Genomic DNA, 25,765 nt, shown 5'->3' on the forward strand with positions numbered 1-25,765 from the left:
CAGATTTGCCACTTTAAATCTCCTAAATTTGCAACCCGACCCATTTGGTTCTACGACCAAACAGAGAGACATGGGGACCCCGTTTTGATATCCACTGAAGTTACCAAATACAGTTATTCACCCGATAAAGGGTTAAAGACGCGGCATGAATGCAAATTTTTACATTTGCTGCTGGGAGATAGTGCCATTAAACACATAAACAAGGAAATCAAAAGATCACCAGGAGCAGCTCTCACGGGCTAAATAGCCGGGGCTGGAGAGGCGTGTTCACGTAAACACAAAGTGTCATCTCCATAAGCGCTATCCGGTTCAAGCTGTCCGCCTCCTCGCCGCCCGGGTAAGAGGCCACAGATAGGCCTGTCTAATGCCGGCGACACACATTATTCATAAATCCTTCACTCGGCTGCAGATATACCCGCAACTGGTGATGCAAGACACATGGGGGAGGAGGAAGGGGAAGGGGAGTGTGATGGCTTCCTCGTCCGCCCCCGCCGGTCGTACGGCGGCCCACGCCGTCAGAGGCGATGACACTGATTAATGAGAAAGCCGTCTCATCACTATAGCATCAGGGTAATAGACTACAGGGAGAGTCAATGGAGGGGTGAGGAGCACGGCCTGGCCTTACAGCAGGCTGGAAACAGGAATATTACTCATTCTGTGACTCTTATAACATGAGACACCTGCTGCTGTTGTTGGTCCCCTATAGCAGCTATGATCAACCTGGGGGTCCCGGTCCAAATTGGGGTCGCAAGATGATTTATGCGGGGTCGCCAAATCATTTTGGAAGTCAGCTCTGTCTCAACTGTGTTAAAGTGTTCAGGTGTTTTAGTTTTTGTTGCCATTTCATGTCTTTTTTGGGTCATTTGGTGTCTTTTTTTGGTCATTTTGTGTATTTTTTGGTCATTCTGTGTCTTTTTTTGGTCATTTTGTGTCTTTTTTTGGTCATTTGGTGTCTTTTTTTGGTCATTTGGTGTCTTTTTTAGTCATTTGGTGTCTTTTTTTGTCATTTTGCGTCTTTTTTGGTCATTTGGTGTCTTTTTTGGTCATTTGGTGTCTTTTTTTGGTCATTTTGCATCTTTTTTGGTCATTTTGTGTCTTTTTTGTGTCATTTTGTGTCTTTTTTGGTCATTTTGTGTCTTTTGTACCATCATGTAAATATTCCAGCTTTTAATTAAATTACTAAGTGTTTCTGTACAATAACCTCCTCTACACCTCCCTACACGTGTATGTTGAGTGTATTTTATTTGCCAGAAAAGGCACAATAACTAAAGCAAAAGATGGATTCAACCCATACCACTACTAATTTCCATGATATTTTATCATGATAATGTCATTAAAGTGACTTATTTTGACCACAATAACTGTGTAGTGAATATCTGACATGATGACAGCCTTTCCTGTGGTATTATAAAGCATATATTTGGATTAATATGGCTATTTCTTAAGTATTATTCTAGATAATCATACTGCTTACTTACCATACAGAATTGCATGACATATTTGTATAATTTTACTATGATTTTCTCATTGAGGGACTAACAGTCTCAGTTTACAGTAAAAACAAAGCGTATATATTTCTGTTAAGTCATCTCCACAGTATTTAATGTAAGAACAACTTCATCTGCAGCTGCTGCATAATTTCTGTGTGATATTTATGCAGTATACTAAAATGTCTTACATTATGAGTCTACTAAATCTATTTTTCATAACACCTCCCACACACACACACACACACACACACACACACACACACACACACTAACATGTCCACACTTCATTACATTTGTTCTATTCTTTTTGAACCCATGAGTCACCAGAAGTTAAGTGCAGCATTCCAACACTGTAAATTGCACACTGACAGAAAAAAACAACCTTCATAACGAGATGAAAGGAAGAACTACAGCACGGTAGATATATTTTTTCTCTGCTGGGGTAAAAAAAAAAGAGCATGATCCATCAACAACTAGGCGCTGTGAGCTGAGGGGACATAAGTGGGACATGCACTGTGGAAGAAGGAAAAAAAAAACGCATGACCATGATGTCGGGATGAAAACCTCCCTTTGTCCCCTGCTCGAGAAATTCCCGAGTTTAACTGAATTACAGCAAATCCAATTGAAACACACGGGATAGCAGTCATCCATGCATTCCTGCATGTTCTCAAAAAAGCCCTCTCTGTGTGTGTTGCTTTCCCCCTCTCACACTGGATTTTTCCTGCAAATGCATGTCAGCCAAGTGTCCAAAGTGTGGAGAATAACATGCAGTGAGGGCGCAATGAAACGCCTCTAGTGGAGTTAAATCATGTGACTGAGAACACTCCTGTCTTCCACCCTGAGCTTCTTTTTTCTTCACAGAATGGAGAGATCGGACTCTATCTCTCTCTGTGCTCTTTATGTGTCTCAGCGTGGTGCGCTCCGGTCCCGAACCCGCCGCTTCCAGCCCCGGCGAGCCCCGGAGAAACGATAATGGGCGGCTGCCGCAAATCAAAGCAACTTCCCCTCCTCTTATTCCGCGGAGCTTCCACGGGAAGCTCGGGGGGAAAAAAGAGTCGACCTGACAACAATTTGACGACATGGAAGCAGATAATACAGCTTCATAAAGACAAGGTTTATTCACGGCGGTAGTATTAATTCCCCCCATAATGGCGTTCATTCATCACCATCCTGTCTATAGCTGATAACAGCCCCGGGCGCTCCTGCGATCCCCGTACAATTTATCGACGGATATTAATAACAACAAGCCATAACTAACACAATAACACAGAGATACAGTCACGCCGGCTATTGCGTTAATAGTGACCCCGATTTCCAGTCACATATCCAGCAGCGGAGCAACATTTCCACATCGGACAGCTGCTTTTCAGGACAGTAAAGATCACACAGAGAGAGAGAGAGAGAAAAAAAAAATCAGCAGCGAGAAAGAGAAATAACTCACATTCTGTCTCCGGGAACAAGCAGGCGGCTCTCCACCATCATATCGGGCAGAAAATCCAGATTGTAGGATGAAGTCATGTTGCCTGCCTGCCCTGTGTATGTATGTGTGTGCGTGCGTACAGTATCTTGTGTGTGCGCCTCCGCCGCTGCGCGCCCTGCCTGATAAATAAAAAGGAGCGTCGCTCTCGCCCAAACTGCGCCTGGCCGCGGAGACGGAGAGGGACAGGTGCAAGAGCCGAGGCCTCCCCAAAGGCAGTGTAGCCAGCCGCACACTCTCTGTCCGCATCCAGCAGTTGTCACATTCTCCTCCTCCTCTCCCCCATTCGCTTCTCCTGCTTTTTCTTCCGCCGGTCCTGTCTGAAAATCCGCTCTGCAACAGCGCAACTGACGGACTGTTGGAGAACCAGGTGCCGAGCCGGGGAGGCGTGGCGCATAACGCTGCAGCTGATCTTTAACTATTAGGTCTCCTCAGCCATGGCTGTCTCTAACCAGCGCGTGTCTCTACCCATTAGTCATCATTATGGACACACATGTCTCCAGTCCACATATTAAGGCAGCTTTAATTATTTATATGTGGATGTTCTTCTGCAGGACCTTCAAACACAACATATCCACTGATTCCAGACCCATCCTTTTTTAACCACTGGATATAATTAACCGTCTAACTGTCAGGACAGTTTAACTATTACAACATTTCTCCATCAGACAGCCATCTTCACCAAATGTAATCATCTCCAGTCAAAATGCATGGGAATTTCACCTATGAAATTGGGAATAAAATTCCAAAAAAAGACAGTTTAATAGTCATTTAACGATCTTATAGACGTTGCTATATATAGAAACAATACCAAAAGACTAGAAAATTCACATTTTATTTATATGTGGATGTTCTTCTGCAGGACCTTCAAACACAACATATCCACTGATTCCAGAGCCATCCTTTAACCACTGGATATAATTAACCATCGAACTGTCAGGACAGTTTAACTATTACAACATTTTTCCATCAGACAGCCATCTTCACTAAATTTAATCATCTCCATTCAAAATGCATGGGAATTTGTGAAACATTTCCAGAAAACAGGCCAGTTTAATAGTCATTAAACAACTTCTATAGATGTTGCTATATATAGAAACTATACCAAAGGACTGGAAATTGCACATTTTAAAGGGGACATATCATGCTCATTTTCAGGTACATAATTGTATCTGGGGTTTCTACTATAACATGTTTACATGCTTTAATATTCAAAAAACACATTATTTTTCCCCTAATATGTATCTATATATGCCTGTATTCACCTCCTGTCTGAAACGCTCCGTTTTAGCGCCTGTCTCTTTAAGAAAAACACCAGGCTGCTCTAATTGGTCAATGTTGCTGGTCTCCTAGATGCTCTCCCAGTCTCTGCACCATCATTACAGCTTGGGAATGACTATAATTGATGTAGCAGGACTTTCTATCTATATATGGGCTCGTATAGTTGTGACATCACACAAGTCCTGACGGCTCTTTTAAAGACACGGCTTCCTAATTTGGGCTGCATTATAGAGCACTTAGTGACTTTGTTATTGACCTTACATTGTTCCTCTGTAACCCATTGTTTGGGCTTAACAATGTGGACATTGTGCTCATAAATATACATATTTTCTATAAAATAAATAGATAAAATCCATATTACTGCATGCACTGGTTATGAGAGAGGGATGAAGAAAAAGAAGGGCAATGAGTGATGCTTTATCGTGAATTATACTCAATTATGCAGGTTTATTATGTTCATTTGGCCGTGTTCAAACACATATAAGCACTGTGCTTTTAAAAAAAGTAGTTTACTTCAATGTGGGCTGTGTGTGGATGAACTTGGCTTGATGTGAAATCGTCTGACAATGTGCTGCCAATCAAACATGTGGCCTCGTCCGTTCCAGGCAGATTACTTTGTCACATGTTTGTGTGGAAAGTGAATGTCACTGTGATTATAGCATTATAAACCACTGAGCAGTTTTATATTGTTGTTTTTTTTTCTAAACGGCAGGCTGTTTTCAGCCTGACCGCCTGCTAACTACGATGCACAATCGTGATTCAGAGCATATTAAATGCAGACTGTTGGAACAGAATCTCACACATGCTTCAGTGTGGCGACTTAATAAAAGCATGGCCAGTTAGGTGATTTACAATCAAATGAGTTGGCCAAATTTGGAGAGGTGCAATTACGCATGGGGATAGCCCGGCAATAATGAACCAGGCCATAATTTGCTGCAAATTTGCTGACTCTATTTTATGCTGCGTTAATTGTGTGGATCCAGTGTGCCTCCCTGTGGAACCAGAGTGGGCTTGAATGCACCCCTGTGCTGCACGTCTACCAGGTTGCCCCACTTCCTCCCCCCTCCGTAGGAGAAAAAGAGGGGGAGGCACTCCAGTAAAATAATGAGCCTCTCTTAGACTGAGAGAGGCGGCTCTCTGGGGGAAGAATATGAGTATCTGGGTCAATGGGAAGAAAAAAAATGTGCTCAGTATGCACACATACAGCAGGGTAAGTGTATGGCGTGGGCGGGACTTGGCCCGCGGTTCTGCTCGGGGGTCAGTCTGCATGTTTGCTTGCAAGGACCGAGGTCAGAGTACGGATGGGAAAGGCAGATCTTACATCAGCGCCTCGGGGCTCTCGGCGTCCCGGGAGAGGGGACGACGCTGCATGTTTCACCGCACTTGACCCTTCGCAGAACAGGGGTTGTCCAGGACATTATTCAACCAACTGCTGCATCATAATCAGCTGCGTTCCCATCGCAGGCTTTCATGTCGAGGCCTGAGCTGATGCTCTCGGCTGCTGTTTCAGATGATGGCTCATGACCCAAATCCAACACGTTTAAGAACTGACTGATAAAAGAAGACTCAATCGTTTGTGGGTCTACTATTCCCCTGCTGGTTTCCAACAGATTTAGGATAAAACACCTCGGTTTATCCAAACTGAGTTATTTTCTTTCCAAGCATTGCATCCTTGCATTGCATGTTTTGTTCGCAAAAATTGCACAAAATCATATTTTTTCCTATGGAACATAGTTAGTGCAAATAATTCAGGTTTTGTTTACACATTGCAGGTGTCAAACAATCAGTCTAACACCACTTTTCCACCAAAGAAGCTCTGGTTCTTGAACCGGATTCTTGGAGATTTGTGCCATCTAACAAACTAGCCCGTGTTTCCATGAATGGATCCATTGTTATCAAGCATGCATCACTGATTACCTGCAAGCCTTTGTTCTGTTTTTACAGGTAATTGTTTTTTATCCTAGAAACAAGCATGGACCAACTATGTAGAAACATATTCAAATTAAAATGCAAAAGATTTGCAAATCCTGTGGGACCTAAATTCAATAGAAAACTCAGGAAAACTTGCTTATTTTTTTTTTTTTTAAGCTTGGAACCAACTATTCTGGTTCAGAACCTATTTATTTTTGGTTTAAATTCTCACAATAGTTCAATATTGGTGCACTAACCTAAACAGAACTTGTTCTATATTGGTGGAAAAGGGGCATCAGAGATTTCTGCCTCCACTCTAAATGAATGGAGGTAAATGGAATTCCATTGGTGGCACTCAAAGCATTAAAACAAAGACATTAAATAAATCAGCAGCCATTTGCCTTTCTAAATATAGTGTCCCTGTTCCTTTGGATAACCATCAGATCTCAATGAAACCACTTTCTATTGGAGGGATCGTCCCAATGAAAACTACTGACAATGTGTTCTTGAGACAAATATCTTGAAACATGGACAAATAAGAATAAAACTGGGTGAACTGACCCCTTAAATCATCGGTCTCAAACTTGCGGCCCTTGTGACGATATTCTGTGGGCCTCACCTTGATATGAAAGTTTAATGTGAGTTTTATATGAATGTCTCTTTACCGTGTTGTGTGTGGAAGGTCCTTTTATTGCGCAAGCTGGAGCTTTGTTTCACTTGTTTCTATGACGACGTTAACAAAAAGAAAGGCAGCTGCTACCGGACCCTTTATCATTATCTATTATTATTAATTTTGAATAATTTTGTGTCTTTTTTTGGTAATTTTGTCACTTTTTCTAATGATTTTGTGTCTTTTTTCAGTAATTTTGTGTCTTTTTTAGGTCATTTTGTGCCTTTTTTTAGTAATTTTGTGTCTTTTTTTGGTCATTTTGTGTCTTTTTTAAGTAATTTAGTTATTTTCTGTCATTTGGTGTCTTTTTTCAGTCATTTGGTGTCTTTTTTTAGTAATTTTGATACTGCCTCCAGCAGCCCCCAGGTAATTTGAGTTTGAGACCCCTGCTTAAATACTGGAAAACAAACCCAACCATATCACACCTGATCCTACGCTGCAGAAGAATGGAATGGCATCACTTTAATGGTAATCACCATTGAATAACACAGGTAATAATGGAGGTCTATGGAGAAACTGACTGTGTATGTCCCTCCATGTTTGCCCAAGGCTTACCAACACCTGTCTCTCCATATGCAGGCGACTCAGCTGCCGCGGTGAAAATGCGTCGGGTTGGAGGCGAGTAGGCCGGAACGCATGTTCTCATGTACGCCTGGTAAACAATCCTGCAATCAAATCTCCTCATTTGCTTCAAACTCCAAACAAATCCTTTCCTCCTGTTCGCCAAACAAATGCATCCATCCATTAATAAAACATGATCGCACTCAATTTTCAGCGTAGTCATGTGAAACTGGCAGTTTTAATATGCAATTTGTGTTTGCAGCTGTTTAATATTGCATTTAATATGATGCATGTGTGGGTTTTTGCTCTCGAAAGAATCATGTAGCAAATGTACACATGGAACCCAATGCAATTTCTGAATGGAATATCTGTCTAATAGTACAGATCCAGATGATTGAATCAAGATTGTTATTAATTATGAAGGAACTGTCTTCAAGTGGCTCCACACATGACATGCTAACCCTGAGCAGCAGGCTGTAATTAATGTAAACAATGAAGTCTTTGGAGGAAGAATCTTGACCTTTGCCCTTTATATAACAATGGAGCCTTGCATAGATTGACAATGAGAGCCCATGTTTTATCCCTGGCCCTTGGTATGTTCATGTGATATGCACTGGATTGCTGGAGGACAGGAACACTTGCATTCATCGGGGTTAAAGAGCGAGTATGTGCCTTACAGACTTATGAATGGATTCCTGCAGATGATGCAAGAACTTTCGAAAACCTGCATGTAAAGGTAAAGCTGAGGACAAGAGGACAGCCATGTCAACAGTGAAGATGTTGACAGTAAATGACTGAAAACTGTGAAAAATGCCAGCAGACGCCAAAGTGACGTCTTTAAACTGCTTATATTCAATTTATAATGATATTAAATTGTGCGAATTTGCACATTTGAGAGGCTGAAACAACAAAATGAGACATATTGTTCTCATTTTCAGGTACATACTTGTATTTGGGGGTTTAACTAGAACATGTTTAAATGTTTTAATATACAAAAACACATTATTTCGTCTAACTGTCAGGACAGTTTAACTATTAAATTTTTTCTCCATCAGAAAGCCATCTTCACCAGATTTAATCATCTCCAGTCAAAATGCATGAGATTTTTATCCTAAAAAATTGTGAAAAATTTTCAGAAAAAAGGCCAGTTTAGCAGTCATTAAACGATTTCTATAGACGTTGCTATACAGTCATGGCCAAAAATATTGGCACCCCTGCACTTCTGCCAGATAATGCACCACTTCTGCCAGACAATTGTTGCAATTACAAATGCTTTGGTGTTCACATGTTTATTGCTTTTGTTTGTCATTCTGGGAGAACGTCCTGTGGACAGATGAGACCAAAGTAGAGCTTTTTGGTAAAGCACATCATTGTACTGTTTACGGAAAATGAAAAGATGAGGCCTTTAAAGAAAAGATCACGGTCCCTACGGTCAAACATGGTGGAGGTTCACAGATGTTTTGGGGTTGCTCTGCTGCTTCTGGCACTGGATGCCTTGACTGTGTGCATGGCATCATGAAAGCTGAAGACTACCAAAGAATTTTGGGGTGCAATGTAGGGCCCAGTGTCAGAAAGCTGGGTCTCCATCAGAGGTCATGGGTCTTCCAGCAGGTTAATGACCCAAAGCACACTTCAAAAGCACCCAGAAATGGTTGAAGATAAGCACTGGAGACTTCTGAAGTGTCCAGCAATGAGTCCAGATCTAAATTCCATAGAAGACCTGTGGAGAGATCTTAAAACAGCAGAAGAGGGAGAAGGCACCCTTCAAATCTGAGACCTGGAACAGTTGGCAAAAGAAGAGTGGTCCAAAATTCCAGTAGAAAGGTGTAAGAAACTCATTGATGGTTTCAGGAAATGATTGATTTCAGTTATTTTTTCCAAAGGGTGTGCTACCAAATATTAAGATGAGGGTGCCAATAATTTTGTCCAGTCCATTTTTGGAGTTCTGTGTGGAATGATCAGATTTGGCTTTTTTTTCTCTGCTTTTCTTGTGTTGTTCCAATGCAAACAAAATAAATAAACATGTGAATAACAAAGCATTTGCAATTGCAACAATTTTCTGGGAGAAATGGTGCATTATCTGACAGAAGTGCAGGGGTGCCAATATTTTTGGCCATGACTGTAGCTATATATAGAAACATGTCATTTCTTTGTGTTTTTATCTGTGTTTTTTTTTGTAATTTTTTTGTGTTTGTTACGTGTTTTTGTAGTTTTGTGTGTTTTTTGTATTTTTATTGTGTTTTTAATGTGTTTGTATGTGTTTTTTGTAGTTTTGTGTGTGTTTTTGGTTTGTATTTCATGTTTTCTGTGTGTTTTTTGTAATTTTCTTGTGTTTTTGTATGTTTTTTTGTGTTCAAAATGAAAAAGTAGTCAGGTCATAAAGGTGAGGTTGTGCTGAAAACAATGATACCAACAAGTCATGGTAAAGATTTTGAAGTGGTTTATACAGGCAGGATGAAAAGGAGTCCAAAACCGACAAAATAGCCCCAAACTCCGAAGGGTTAAGTAATGTGAATGCTTAGACTTCTTAGGATGAAAATAAAAACATAAAAAAGTCCCATTCTGAAACGTTCTGTATGGCTGACCGTTAAGCTATGTAAAAGTTTAAGGCAGCTGCAGTAATTAAGAAAGTTTTGGGTAAAAACTAAATAAAAAACCTTCCTTCCTTTATGTATAGACTCCTGGCAGGTGGCTGGGACATAATGATACATCTGCTCAGTCTCCTCAAACTTTTTCCTGAAAACATTTCATGACATTCTTGCAAAGCTTTTTTGCACGATGACGTCACCGACACCAAAACAAACCGTTTCCGAGCCGATATCTTGCTAATGCATGCTTGATTTCAGCGCTCTGATCCACTGAAGATTGCACACACTGTGTTGTATTTCCCCCACTGTTGTTGCTGTTGTTGTGCTCTTTTCCCACCCTCACCCATCACCTCTCCCATCTCTCCATCTCTCCACCCCTGGGCCTCATGTTCTCCCACATCCCGCTCATGGCAAGGTCTGCTGTGCCCCGGCTTGCTCTCCCACTTTTGTCTTTCTCGCCTCTTCCCTCTGTCTAGTTATTTCTGTCTTCTCTCCGCCTTCATCTCTCTCACCTCGGGCTGGGGGGGCTCAGCTGCCCGAACAATACAAATCGATCACTTAGAAAGGAGGAGGAGGAGGAGGAGGAGGAGGAGGAGGAGGTGCGGAAAAAGAAAGAGACAAAGAGACAGGAGCAAAAATAGGTGGTCTTACAGAGTAAATTAATCCTTAGAAGTCGAAGCAGTTTTGGACTCCTTTTCATTCTGCCTGTATAAACCACTTAAACATCTTTACCATGATGTGTTGGTATCATTGTTTTTTTTAGCACAACTTCACCTATATGACCTGATTATTTTTTTTTTATTTTGACTGACTGGATCAACATTTTGAACACGTGAAAATACAAAAAAATGACAAAAAACACACGTAAAACACATAAAACATGAAAAACAAACCAAAAACACACACAAAAACGACAAAAAACACATACAAACACAAAGAAATTACAAAAAACAACCAAAAAAAACAGTTACGTTGTGACGTCACGAAGAAGCTGGAGCTTTGTTTCAATTGTTTCTATGACGACGTTAACAAAAGGAAAGGCAGCTGCTACCGGACCGTTTATTATCTGTTATCATTTTTTTTATAATTTTGTGTCTTTTTTTGGTCATTTAGTGTCTTTTTAAAGTAATTTTGTGTCTTTTTTGGTCATTTTGTGTCTTTTTTAAATTAATTTTGTGTCTTGTTTGGTCATTTTGTGTCTTTTTTAAGTAATTTAGTTTTTTTCTGTCATTTTGTGTATTTTTTTGGTCATTTTGTGTCTTTTTTAAGTAATTTAGTTTTTTTCTGTCATTTTGCATTACATGTAAGATTGCATTACAAATGCTAAATGCACAAAGCTAAATTAGAAAAATCTCTGCAAAAAAAGCTTTGTTTTTACGTCGTGACATCATGAAGAAGTCGTGCGCCGGTGCGTTCATGGACTCCAGAGTAAATTTTACAAAAAGGGTCCTGAAGCAGCCACTATGCTGCCTGTCAGACACTGTAAACTATCATCCAGGCCTCTCTGTGTGCTTGCATCTTACCCAGAGGAGAGGATTGTGGGTAGCTGATGGCGCCGTCTTTTCACACGTGAATATTTAATGAAGGGCTCATGAATAATTCAGCAAAGCAAGCAGCTGCGTTTGAGCCTAAGTGGACATGTGAGGAGCCTGAAACCAGGCTGACCCTGTCTGCTGCCGTTCATCCTCAAACACTGGCAGGAAACACATTTTGATCAGTGTGAATTCTTCCCGCCGCCGCCGCCGCGCGTACCAATGTGTGTGTGTTTGCAGATGAATCGCTTCCTAAATGAAAGGATGATCGAGGCGTCCCAATCTAGTCTAGTCTCTCCTCTACTTTCTTATTCTGTCAAGCGCAGAATCCCCCAGACTGAAAAGCAAACAAAAACAGAGCTGGAGTGGCTGGATACTCCCCCACATCTCTCTCTAACACTCTCTCCATCACTCTCGCTGCCACTCACTCTTCAATCTTCAAATCTCATTCCCATATTTTCTGCAGCCCCTACTCTCTCCTCCATTTTCATGCTTTTCATCTCCCTCCCTCCCTCCCTCTCCTGTCGGTTGGTTATGGTCCGAGCTGGACTCTGCTGAGGACACTGTGTTCCAGTTAGCGTGGACTCGGAGCTCTACCTGTGGGGCTGCAGCCTCTAAATGCTCGCTGACCTGTTTTGCACGCGACCTGACACAACACACAAACTCCAGCGCTGCGTGGTTAAAGCGGTGCAGCAGCTCGGTGCTGTTTTATTGTGTTTAAAAGGACGATTTTTCATTGCATGTGGAACAAATTCTGGTTAAATATAAAGTTGATTATCAGTCTCCAACATCTGCAGGTTTCGCTCTCTTTACTTAAAGACAAAGGGCTGTAAATGTATCGCAAATTTTAACAGAATTTTGAGAAAATTGAAAGCGAATAAATGATTGTTTCTTGCATAAATACACTGTAAAAAAAAAAAACCTGTTGTCTCTTCAGTGGAGCAGAAACTTCAGTAGTCACATGCTTCATATATGTCATTATTCATTCATTAAACCGGTTTCTGATGCACTTTGTCACATTCTGCATTTACTAGTAATCCAAAATTTCCCAAGAGAGTCTGGCTGCAGACCTGCACTGTCAGGACCGGAGGTTGATTCAAAGCCTTTCAAAATAAAAGCGAGCATACTGAAAGCACATATTTTTTGTTCCCCGTGTTTATTTCTTGGGTCTTTATTTCATGTATACATTGTGAAAATGTTTATGTGTATTGATGTGTTTGATTAAAAAGATATATCTTTTTATATCTTTCCAGTTCAACTGGATAAGATTAAAAAATGCAAGAAAATATCAAGATAAAAACCAAACAAAAAAGACAATCTGGCTGCAGACCTGCACTGTCAGGACCGGAAGTTGATTTGAAGCCTTTCAAAATAAAAGCGAGTCACCCAGAAGCAAGTATTTTTTGTTCCGCATGTTTGTTTCTTGGGCCTTTGTTTCATGTATACATTTTATGTGTAAATGTGTTTATGTGTGTAAAAAAAAAAAAAAAACTCCAAAACCCGATTCTTTCAAATTAATATAACTTTACAGGGTAATGTATAGTGTGCAACGTAACGTTCTAGTGATTAAGAGTGTTTCTGTTTCTTAGTTTGACGAAAAGTTGTTGTCACTTGACTTTTACTCATCTCGTGGTCTCCACACTTCATACGGGGAACGAAAAATACGTGCTCCCGGTAGACTCGCTTTTATTTTGAAAGGCTTCAAATCACCTTCCGGCCCTGACAGTGCAGCTCTGCAGCCAGAGCCCTCTTAAGCCAAGCGAAATACCTTTCTGCAATATTTAAAGATTTTTTTTTTTCAATTTTTCTGCATTTAAATCATGCACAAAGCACATTCACTATGTCCATGCCGTATTGTAGCCAGGCATACCGTATATTATTTCCAGGATATTGCAAAATCCCATCAGTATTATAACTAGACAAGGACAACTTCAAAATGTTTTTGTGCAATCTGAAAGTAATTTTCTTTGACCGTATGTTCAAAGATTTTTAACAGACAGCAAATATGTGGAAGAATATCTGGAAGAACTGAGGAAAATGTCAGTAGTTCAGGGACATAAATACCATTATGATTATTATTAATACTGCATCCTCGTACTGCCAGAGATACTGATGGAGTAAAACCCAAAACAAACCGCTTTTATTTTTGCTTTTCTTCTAGATACTTCCATTTAGTTTGAGTTTGGGCCTCCAAGGTTCCCATCATGCTTTGGGTGAATTTAGTTTGCAATGTAACTATAAATGCAAAGACGAAAGATAACTGGATTATTTTTTACGTTAAATGAGTTGTAGCTGAAGTTGCAAACTGAAGTTATGAATATAATTAAGTGGATTTATGGACATTAATCAGCTGAGCTACACTGTAAAAAAAAGTTATTTACCAGAAATTTACTGTATTATTTGATAGGGTTTATCTAGTTTTTATACTTTATGTTCAAATTACTAATTATTTTATTCTATTTTAATTTTTATTACAAATATTAACAATAAAGTGGAAGTTGAAATATGTAAATTAATATAATTGAAAAATATTATATATATTTTTTTTACAGTATTATTCAATTGCTTAATGGTCTTAAATGTTAAATTACAGTGAATTATATGTAAAAAAAAAAAAAATAGAAAAAAATACACATCATATTTCTGTTTTCTTACAGTAATTCAATTTAAAAAATATTTTAAAAAATTGATGTAAAAATTGTAAACAGTTCAGCTACCATCATTTTAAAGTAAAAAAAGTTTAGTTATATTTATGTATTTAAATATCATATTTTTATTATAATATATATATTTTAATACATAAATTTACTGTATTTTTTTATATTATTAAATTATTATTATTATTATTATTATTATTAAAAACAATAATAATAATAAAATAAATAAATAAATAAATAAAAATAAAATAATCCAATATTATCTGTAAAACAACATACAGTGGTTTACTGTTTCTGACAGTAAGAACCTGATTTTTATTATTCATTTATTTTTTCACAGTGTTTTACAGTGTAACACTAACTCTAACTGCAGAGACAAAGTCCTGCTGATTTTGTTTTGACACTGAGAAGCGAGTTGCGTTACCGACTGGCTGAAAGGGTTAAAAAAGCCTCGTCTATGCATCTCCGACCTAATGCACACATGCACATGTCGACATGCACACACACACACACACACACACACACACAGCCTGAGTTACAGGACATTCTGATCAAGTACAACACTGTCGAGCAAATACCTCCTGACCTGCTCACTGACCCTCACACACTAATGTCTGCACCGGTGGTCTCGACATGACTTAAAGTGTGTGTCTCTCTGTGTCTCTCTCACTCACCCACACACACACACACACACACACACACAAACACACTTGATGTCCTCTGCCCCTGAAGAGGCCTCCCGGCTATACTGTGCTGCTGTCTGCTAGTTTTAATGGTCTCAGCTAGACCGGACTGGACACCGCTCAGCCGTGCTGCAGTAGAAACATATCGCTGCTGTCCAGGGACAAACCTCCTATCTCCCAATACACAACAGGACCACTGGATGCACTGGTTTTGGTTTTCAGCATCATGTTCTTTTTGGGTTCCTCCTGTACAGTTTTTAAGGCAGCGTGCTGTAGTTAGGCTTTCTGTTTTGTTTGTTTTTCAGCATGAAGAGTTTGATGTTTGGACCTATTTGCCTCTCAAAACGACAAATATTAAGTGTTTAATTGTTGAAGTTTTATACACGTTGTTATGGCTGTCACACAGAAGTACTTGGTTAGGTTTAGGATAAGATCACAGAGGACACAAACGGTGGTCTCCTGAGCTGGACTCCTGGGTTTGTTTGTTGGATCCATCTATCCCGATTGTAGAACCTGATAATGTAATAACTTCCGGATAATGTAATAAAAATCTGCACTGGAGTCCATTGAAAATGTAATAAAACCTGATAATGTAATAACTTCCCGATAATGTAATAAAGTGCATTTCCCAATAATGTAATACACTTTTTTTTTACCAATAATGTAATAAAGTATAACATCAATGGGAGGTATTACATTATCAGGTTAGCCTTCATTTCGCAAGTCCTGATAATGTAATAATTCCCCAATATTGTAATAATTTAACAGCAGACCACCCATTACTTGGGTTCAAGTGGTGATACTGTGTATCAACTCTAGCTCAAGAGCTCTAGCGCCACCAACAGGTCAAAGTTGAATGTTTATTAACTTTTGACCCGTTCATCCGTTTTTCACTAACAAGGTATCCATGACAACACGAATGCATTCAACAACTTCTTGAAATCTAAAGGTGCTTGGTGTTATACTTTATTACATTATTGGTAAAAAGTGTATTACATTATTGGGAAATGCACTTTATTACATTATCGGGAAGTTATTACATTATCAGGTTTTATTACATTTTCAATGGACTCAAGTGCAGATTTTTATTACATTATCAGGTTCTACACCGATCTTCTTTCTAAACGGACTTTGTCACTCTTTATACTACGTTCATTCACTTCCTTTGCTCCTGTAATAATTACTACCACCACTAGAGGCTGCCATATATCAACAAACATACATATGGGTCTCTTTGCATGGATACAACTGTTTTTAGAGTGAGAACGATCTCAAATTTGAGCCTAAACTAGAGCTACTTGACTTGATTTTGCACCATAGGGCCGCCCTGACCGGAAGAGCAGATTCCATAACTGTAGGCTGTAGTTTTGGTGACCATTAACCAAACACGTGGAGTTCCTTATTTCTGCTTACAATAAAGAAGTGCATCATATCCTGCAGGGCACCACAATATCCCACCGGTACTAAGGCCTTTAAAAGTGGTTTTATAAGTTAGAGGTGTAGGCTGAAGCTGCAGCTTTACCTTAGTTCAAAGCATTCCACTGTCTGCTACAGGCCTGTAAAAAACCTGATAAAACTCTACTTGATTAGATCCTGAAGAGTCACACAGGACGGGGTATCCCGGGGGCCCATCAGTAGAGCCCATAACACTAAGGCTGAACCAGACCTCGCTTCAAATCCGGCCTGAGGTCCCTTTAATGCATGTCTCCCATTCTCTCTGTCACTGTCCAATAAATATGAAAAATGCCCAAAAAAAATCTTTAAATAAGCAATTTTTGGCATGATTTGTATTGATAAAGCAATAAAAACTGCAATAGAAGGTCTACTACTTAACCTTCAAATGGTAATCCAATTGAATTTGAAAGAATAGGCAAACTTGTATTGTGTTTTTAGGTTTTACACAGTCAAAGAAAACATATTTAATGCTGTTTCAGGAGTTAAAACTGGAGTCAGATGTCTTCTCCTGGTTTTATTTAAAAGGTTACCAAAGTAGAATGCAGCTTCCTGGTTTGCCTCACTGCTCAGACCTGGAGGTTGCCGCCTGGACACACCTGGGTGACCAGACAACATGAATTGCAGGAAGTAATTTTGTGCATTTTTACACTGCACTTTTAAGATATGATGCTCAAATGCATGTAATTGTACTGAGGATGCGGGCCCTATGTGGCCCATCCCTGCCCTACAGTCCAGAGCCAGTGGTTTTTAAACGTGTGCGGACAAGCTGAGAAAGTAATGTTTCATTGCTCTTTGGTGGGTTCATTTAGCCTGAGAAGTAAAAGAACAAAATCCTTAATGGAGCATATAATCCTCCCGTTTCCTCTCAGAACTGGAAAGGCCACTAAAAAAGACACAAAGACACAAAATGACTAAAAAAAGACACAAAAAGACAAAAAAAATGACAAAAAAAAGATACAAAATGACCAAAAAAGACACAAAAAGACAAAAAATGACTAAAACAAGACACAAAATGACTAAAAAAGACACAAAATGTGAAGACAGATTTACCAAAAACCCCACAGAAGACACAAAATGACCAAAAAAGAAACAGAAAAGAAACAAAAAGACACAAAATAACCAAAAAAGACACAAAATGTGAAGACAGATTGAACAAAAAACCCCCACAGAAGACACAAAATGACCAAAAAAGAAACAAAAAGACACAAATGACACAAACAAGACACAAAAAAGCCCCTCTATATTTGGAGATACAGGGTTTCAGCAGGACAAGATGTATGAAAACACACTCTCTCGGTGCAGTCCAGAGCTACAATGGCTCCTGACATGAATGCAGTTGAAGTGACACAGTGAATGACACAGTAAACCCCCAAAGCTGCTCTAAGTTGTACACTGTGCAGGGATTTCTCCTCTCAATGCAAATGGAGGATGGAGGGATATTCTCCGGCCACTCAAAACACCGTACGCTCCACCTGCGGTGCATCGGAGCGCGCTCCAGCTGTAATTGGCCATCGCATTGGTGACAGAGAGGGGCCCTCCATTCATCACGGCCCCCCACTCCCACCAATCTCTCCCTCACTTTCCAATTTCTCCCCACCCTCTTGCACCTCTGTCCTCCTTCTCCTCCTTTCTCCTCCCTCTCCTCCCTCCCTCTCTGCTCCTTTTCCTCATTAAAGTGGGACCCAGGCAGTAGCGGTCACTGCCTCTCATTTATTTTCATTTGAAACTGGTGCAGCTCCACTGATCCTCTGGGGCTGCCGGAGAGAGAGCAGGATGGTGTCATTCTGATAACAACTGACACACACACACACACACACACACACACACATATACTGAGCGCGCACACTCAGAAAAATGGAGGACTACAACACATCTCCCTGCACATGCTACTCACACACAATAGCAAGTAACCATTTGCAAATACACTCATGCACATTCAGACACAAACACAAAGGGAGGTGCAGACGCATCCGCCTGCAAATAGATGCACTTTCACACCCATTTCAATTCATTTCACGCACATATTCACACATTTCATGTACCTGCAAGCTCCCAGCCCCCCCTCCTCTTTCACATGCACCCCCCCCCCCCCTCCCCCTCCCCCCCCCTCCATCGTTGATTGTGTGATTGTGTGAAGGTGATGATACCGTGGTGTGAATCAGGCCCCGATAAACCTGCGCCCATTGTCACCTGGATGATTGCGAGTATCGATCTTCGCCTGGGCATACGGTGCACGTGTGTGTGCATCAGCATTTGGCCGAACCCCCCCTGAAACCCCCCTGAAACCCCCCCACCGCCACCATCTTTGCACGCCGCCCCTCACTTCCTGTACGTGTGTGTCCATGCATTGTATTAGAGTCGTGTCGAGAGCGGCCCTGCCTGACACTCTTTGATTGAAAAGGTGCTCTGCAGATTAAATCGTTGTAGCGGAGACGAGGTGCGCTCCCTTCGCCGGCTGGTTTAGCAGATTCAGGGAGGAGGACCAGGGGGGGAAGGGGGAGGTGGGGATGGGGGGGTAGAAGAGGCCGTTTTAACGCCCATTGCCCTGACCCGAGTGGCTAAATGGCAGCGAGAGGCAGCGACTCTAAACTAACAGTCATATCTGTAATAGAAGACTAATATCCTCCACACCATTAGATAGGCACACTGTGTGGGCCGAGTGGGAGGGGACGCTTGGTTTAACCGCCAGGAGATTGGAAGGGGAAGGGAAGTGGAGGGGTGGAGCATAAAACACTAGTGGCCACTCACAGGTGGACTAAAAGAAGGAGAAAGCTCCGGTTATCTTAGAGCAGGGATGGGCAACTTAAATGCTGCAGGGGGCCACAATGTTTCATGTTCACTACCACAGGGCCACATATAGGAGCGTACACTTCACCAGATATGATGAAACTGCAATTTTAAATATGTTTACAGTGCAGTAACTTAACATATGTCACGCTCAAATGCATGTAGAACAGTATAAAATAAAAAATAACCACTTACTGTGGATTTTTTTTGTTTTCAGTGCAAGAACAGCAGACCAACATTAATTGCAAGAAGTAATTTTGTGCATTTTTACACTGCACTTTTAAGATAAAAGATTTAAAATCACATTTTATGTTGGACTAAAGGACCAAAAAGACACAAAATGACCAAAAAAAGACACAAAATGACCAAAAAAAGACACAAAATGACAAAAAAAAGACACAAAAAGACTAAAAAAAAAGACGCTGCCCTATTTAGAGTAAGATTCTGTTTTCACAAAAAGGGTAACACTTTAAACACACTCTTTCAAAGCTTTCAAAATAAGAGCACATGGATGTGTTAACAGAATCCACCACAGAACTTACAAAAAGACTGTCAAAATAAGACGCCTTAAATAAAACATACAAGAACCTTTATTGTCCTTTACAAAATGTCATTCAAATATGCCCCGAAACCCCTAAATGGCTATTTTTATTATTATTTATTTATTATTATTATTATTATACTCAAGAGTGAAGAGTATTTTTTTTTGTATTTGGCAACTGTTGAGATTTGCAGTTCACACTACATTTTAGATTTTTATTTATTCCTACAGACTAAAAAAAATAATATTTTCTATATATTTTTAAGTATTTCATAATATCGTGAAGAATAATCGTTATTGCAAAAATAGCCTGAAATATCGTGATATTCTTTTCGGGCCATATCGCCCAGCCCCACTTGGAAACAGAAATAGGTGAGAGGATTTTGTGTTGGAGTCAGACAATTTAATTTGAAAGGTTTCCTCGATATATTTCCCAACACAAAACACCAACACATTTCTTAAAGTTCTCCAAGTATTGCGTTATTATAAAGTTGTAGGACTTCTGAGAGACGGATTAAAAAAGGAATTGTGGAAATGGAAGTAGCAAAGGTCAAGACATCCTGACCTTTAGTCTCTCTGACTTGTAAAACCACTTGGTTCTTTCTGTCTCCCTGCCTGGTAAACACCACATGCTGCAATCTCTGCAACCCCTTTTGGTTTGTAGTGCAAGAATCACTATCTGCTGCCGAGCCGAAGCCCAGATACTGGAAGCCACTTGAGTATTTTTCATAGACGTTTTAAAAAGCTCCCTTCAGAGCAACAAACAACATTATAAAAGTGTTTTCACAGTCTGAGTAGAACTCCGGGAGACCAGTAAACGGATCTTCATGTGTAAAATCAATGCACCTCCACTTTCAGCTTTTAATTTGAAGGTGTTTGCATCCACATCGCACCAACAGTTTAGCAACTGTTGCAATTTATTCCACCACTACTCGATGCATTGAACAAATCAAAGTCAACAGAGTTAACCCTCTGGGCTCTGAGCCGATTTTGGCCGTTTTTTGAATACTTTTGATTTTGCCCTTCATGTACCAAATAAAAAAATGTTTATTATCCCCATATTTGGTGTCCATTTCTTCTTCACCTATATGATCTGACCGTTTTTTTTAGTATGAGTATTTACTCACTTTAACCTACTTGATCAACATTTTGAGCCCAAAAATAATGAAATCCAAGTTGAAAATACTACTATTTACTACAATAAAAACCACAAATATGCTCAATAAACTGTTTTGGAACTTGAAAATGTGAACATAGGATACAAATATGAACATATAAAAAGCAAAAAATTTAAATATAATTAAATTATATACAAAAAAGTCCAATAAAAACATGTATATTTATAGGCTTTTTTTCCTTCAACTCTTCAAAACAAACTATGTGCGAAAATTACACAGAGCTACACCAACGCTGAAATATTTCTGTATTATCAAATTAAAACGATCATATCTTTAGTTTTACATGATCTAGGGATGTCAAACAAACACTGGGAGAAAGTTTCAAGTCTGTACTTTGGAGTGAAGTTGATAGCAGCGCTGCATGTGACCTCGTTTTTTTGTCAAACGTCACATTATCTGATCAGGACGCCACCATCATAGACCCCACTTGCAATTTATTCCACCAATGCTCAATGCATTGAACAAATGAAAGTGAAAAGAGTGAAATCCTCTGCAGGCAGTGGCTGAGTGACAGCAGAATAAGTCTGTGGTGAGGCTGTGCCAGCTCTGGGCGGCTGCCATCTTTACTTTCTGCTTGTTTCACACGACTTGTTGCCTCTAGTCTCCTCTAGTCCTCTGCAGGTGAGTCATATGATGAGTTGGACGGAGGTCAGTTGACTCTCAAGAATGTTTGGCCCTGAAGACTCCTTGATTGCTTTGGCACTTTATTGAAGGATTTAGCAGCTGTGAGAACTGTATTAAAACTGCTGCTAATCCGAAACTGTGAACATCCTTTAATTCAGGGGTCACAAATTACCTCGGGGCCGCTAGGGGCAGTATCAAAATGACCAAAAAAAGACACAAAATTACTAAAAAAAAGACACAAAATTATTAGAAAAAGACAAAATGATTAAAAAAGACACAAAATTACCAAGAAAAGACACAAAATTACCCAAAATATACACAAAATTATTAGAAAAAAGATATGATTGATGATTTAATTGAAGCTGAAATTCTGCGTTTTAACCTCAATTGTTGTTTCATTTGAGTACAATTTTGAGCAATGTGTACTTTACTTGAATATTTCTATTTTATGTAACTTTATACTTCTACTCCACTACATTTAGCTGACAGCTTTAGTTACTTTTCAGGTTGAGATTCAACATAAAAAAAACATGATCAATCTAAAGACTTAAAAAAAAAAAAATGAAATGTTATAACAGTATATTAAGTAGTTAAATGAGCCCTGTCTTTACAAAATTAAAACACTGCTTGCATAAAAGCATCAATTAAATTATACAATGTTATATTTAGAATATATATTATGGTCATTATCATGTGCAATATATCTGTATTTATTACATCCTGCCATGTCATCTGTACTTTACTCCTAAGACACTTTATTTTTTATTATTACATTGTTATATTTATATTATATATTGTTGTTGTTGTTGTTGTTGTTGTTGTTACCTATTTTCTTCATTTTTTTTCTTATATTATCCTATATTGTGGTTGTTTTTATGTTTTTTTTTGTAACTTGGAAAATCTGGAACCAGAATTTCCTTGGGGATTAATAAAGTTCTTTCTTATCTTATCGTATAAAACCATACAATTGGGTCCATTCTGCATTAAAGAGTACTTTTACTTTTGATACTTTGAGTACATTTTGAAGCTGATACTTTTGTACTTTTACTTCAGTAAGTTTTAAATGCAGGACTTTTACTGTAGTGGGATAATTTCCAATGTACCAGACCCAAAACAATGAAAACGTCCTTAATCTTTCTGTTTATTCCGCCTGCATTATTTCCTTCTGCTGCATTAAATACTTGTGTACTACAAAGGTATTCTTCCTGTGAAGTACTCTGCTATACTTCCACTCTCCCGTCCTGTACACTCGGGCTAAACCTCTGGAAAATTTCCCCCGTGTTCCTCGCTCGGAGCAACCGCCTGATGCAGAAACCGTTCAAAGTCATATTTTTCATCGGGAAATTGCAAATGAAGTGCATGCCTCAAAAGCAGTTTCATTTGTCACCCAATGAAGCATTCACCGATTCAGTCAGTAAATTATGGTGCAATAAATTACTACCTGCAAACATCAATGAAATATGTTGACTCGTTGCAAAAACAAGTCGACCTCAGCATGACTGTTTTTCATGATCAGTTGCGCAGCAGACGCTTGTTTCAATCTTTTATGCAACAGGAGGGGAGTTCAGAGGAAATATCATCATCCATCTTCCTCCGTTTGTGTATAAAACATACAAGAAATGAGACAGAGCCCTGAATGGAGCAAATTAAATAAATAACAAAGACACAAAGTCACGCTTTGTTAGGTGGCATGGAAAATGTCAAATCCTGATTCTCTCCAGTGGAAGTCTCAGGTCTTAATACAGAGACGGAAAATAAAAGCTGTGAAGACACAAATTTGGTTTTTAAAGATTTTTGTCGCCTTTGCAAGTAAATTAACTTTTTTTTTTGCCCAAAAGCCTTCAAGACTAACACGTTTCTAGTGGTTTAAACCTCTGAAGTCCAGGAGATTTTGGTTCAAATTTGTCAACTTCCTCTGCATTAATTTCTGTCTCTGTTCAGCATCTTTCAGTCTGTCCTTACATCACATGCATGGCTCCTTTTTCTCCACACAAACTTGGCTATCAGTCTGATTTTTCATTTTATTTTATTTTTTACATTTTATTTTATTTTTTAAATGTGATTTTGTGTCATTTTTTTGTCATTTTGTATCTTTTTATGGTCATTTTGTGTCTTTTTTGGGGTCATTTGGGTCTTTTTTGGCCCCTTTTTTCAACATCCGTGTTTATCAGACTAGTGCAGTGGCCGTAGGAAGTATCTATTCATATAGTGGGAGATTAAACCTCTGAAGTCCAGGAGATTTTGGTTCAAATTTGTCAACTTCCTGTACATTAGTTTCTGTCTCTGTTTAGCATCTTTCAGTCTGTCCTTACATCACATGCATGGCTCCTTTTTCTCCACACAAACTTGGCTATCAGTCAGATTTTTCATTTTATTATAATTAACAAAGAATAAAGCTGCCAGGAACCCAAAATACAAACAAAAGACACAGGTTTCTATGGAAATGTACCTTTTTTTTTTACCATTTATACACACAAAAACAGCAGATTATATAATAAATAATAACACTATAAAACAGTCTGTTTGCATGTTAATGAAAAACAGTAATAGTTTTCATTGTAGAAAGAAAATTCACATTTTAAAAATGGTCTAGAAACACAAATGGCACACTGTGAAAGCTCCTATGATTGAACTTTAACTGGCTTTCTCAGCTTGTCTACATATCGTATATAAATAAAGTTATTACAGTAAATTAAACGTGTATTTTCAATAAATAGATGGACTCCAGAGGGTAAAAGCAACTTAAACACTTCTCAATCTCTCAATTAGTGGTGGAAAAAGTATTCAGATCCTTTAATTAAGTAAAATTACTTACACTACAAGTATGCAGAATTACTCCAATACAAGTAAAAGTCCTGCATTCAAAACTAGCTTCAGTAAAAGTACAAAAGTATCAGAAAATGTACCTAAAGTATCAAAAGTAAAAGTACTTGTTATGCAGAATGGCTCCACTAAGATTGTTATTTATTCCAAATATATAATTAGAATATTTGTACTGATGCATTTATGCAAGCAGCGTTCTAATTTTCTCAAGGTAGGGCTCATTTTAACTGCTAAATATATTGTTACGGGCTTTAAATCAATTTAAATCGATAGTTTTCTTCATATAAATCTAACCTGTAAAGTAACTAAAGCTGCAGCTAGATGTAGTGGAGTAAAAAGTACAATATTTGCATCTAAAATGTAATGAAGTAGAAGTATAAAGTTACATAAAATGGTACTTAATGGTACCGAAATACAGTTCTTGAATACATGTATTTATGTAACTTTCCACCACTGCTCTCAATGTCTGTAAAATGACATATTTTAGTAAATTAAATTTAGAAATTTAGAAAAAACACATATTTCTTAAATTGAGTGTTAGACAACAAACGTAATGGCAAAAAAAAGCTAAAAAAAAGAGTTATAAATACGCAGTTATTGTGCCAAATGACATATGTGACATCACCTTGTATCTGCAAAGCCCCGCCCCCTTTAAACCAGTGATGAAATAAATTGAAAAAAACACTAATACAGTAAAGTCAATGGTGAAGTAACCAGTGTCGTCACAATTAGGCAAATAAAAGTGTATTTACTTATGTGTTATACCCGATTATTTATATTAAGATTGATTTTTTTCCCTCCCGGCACTTTAAAACTTTAGAATATGAGACTACTTGTATTAGTTGAAGCTTCAGAGACAGCTCGGTGAGATTCTACAACTCTTGACACCAAGAAAAAGCAAAGGGAACATAAATGATTCATGCATAATGTGGGCGGAATAATACAAAAATGTAAATGAGCAGAAGGGCAACAAACACAACTGTATGATAAACACTTTACATAAATAAAAAATATCCAGCATGTCAAAGGTGAATGACAACGAACTGCCGTATATTTTTCATTTAGAAGCGGAGAGAATAAAAAGCTGTTGATGGCACCATATGTCAGCTGGATGCTTTACTTCCTGTCTGCAGCTTTAGCTGCTGGTCCTGGACACAAATAGTGTCGTTCTAATAGACAGAGAAGGAAAAGAGAAGTAGAAGCATCGGATGTTACGCTTGACTCTAATAGACCTATAATTCTTGGTATGGATCCAAGGTCCTACAGGAGAAAAAAAGACACAAAATGGCAAAAAAAATTACACAAAGTGACCAAAAAAGACACAAAATGACCAAAAATGACACAAAATGACTAACAAAAGACATAAAATGACCATAAAAGGATACAAAATGACACAAAATGACAAAAAAATGACACAAAGTGACCAAAAAAAGACACGAAATGACACAAAATGACCAAAAAATTACACAAAATGACTAAAAAAAAGTTTCTAGCATTACTCTCCGGC

General features: G+C 38.8%; 1 protein-coding gene across 27 annotated transcripts in view; it reads right to left on the reverse strand.

The window, feature by feature from the left end:
• celf2 (cugbp, Elav-like family member 2) overlaps positions 1 to 25,765 on the reverse strand; it is a 327,757-nt gene that overhangs the window by 213,285 nt on the left and 88,707 nt on the right. For 2 of the 27 annotated variants that reach the window (XM_059325598.1, XM_059325596.1), the window contains exon 1: positions 2,932 to 3,253. The exons of 19 other annotated variants lie outside the window; for them this stretch is intronic. In XM_059325598.1, the coding sequence (XP_059181581.1) occupies positions 2,932 to 3,008 (77 nt within the window). In that variant the 5' untranslated portion in view covers positions 3,009 to 3,253. Of the gene's footprint in view, positions 1 to 2,931; positions 3,257 to 25,765 lie in introns of those variants that run through there. 6 more of the 27 variants (XM_059325602.1, XM_059325600.1, XM_059325583.1 and 3 more) reach the window with 5 other exon arrangements.

The sequence above is a fragment of the Centropristis striata genome, chromosome 22, assembly GCF_030273125.1.
Source record: "Centropristis striata isolate RG_2023a ecotype Rhode Island chromosome 22, C.striata_1.0, whole genome shotgun sequence".
Classification (NCBI taxonomy): domain Eukaryota; kingdom Metazoa; phylum Chordata; class Actinopteri; order Perciformes; family Serranidae; genus Centropristis; species Centropristis striata.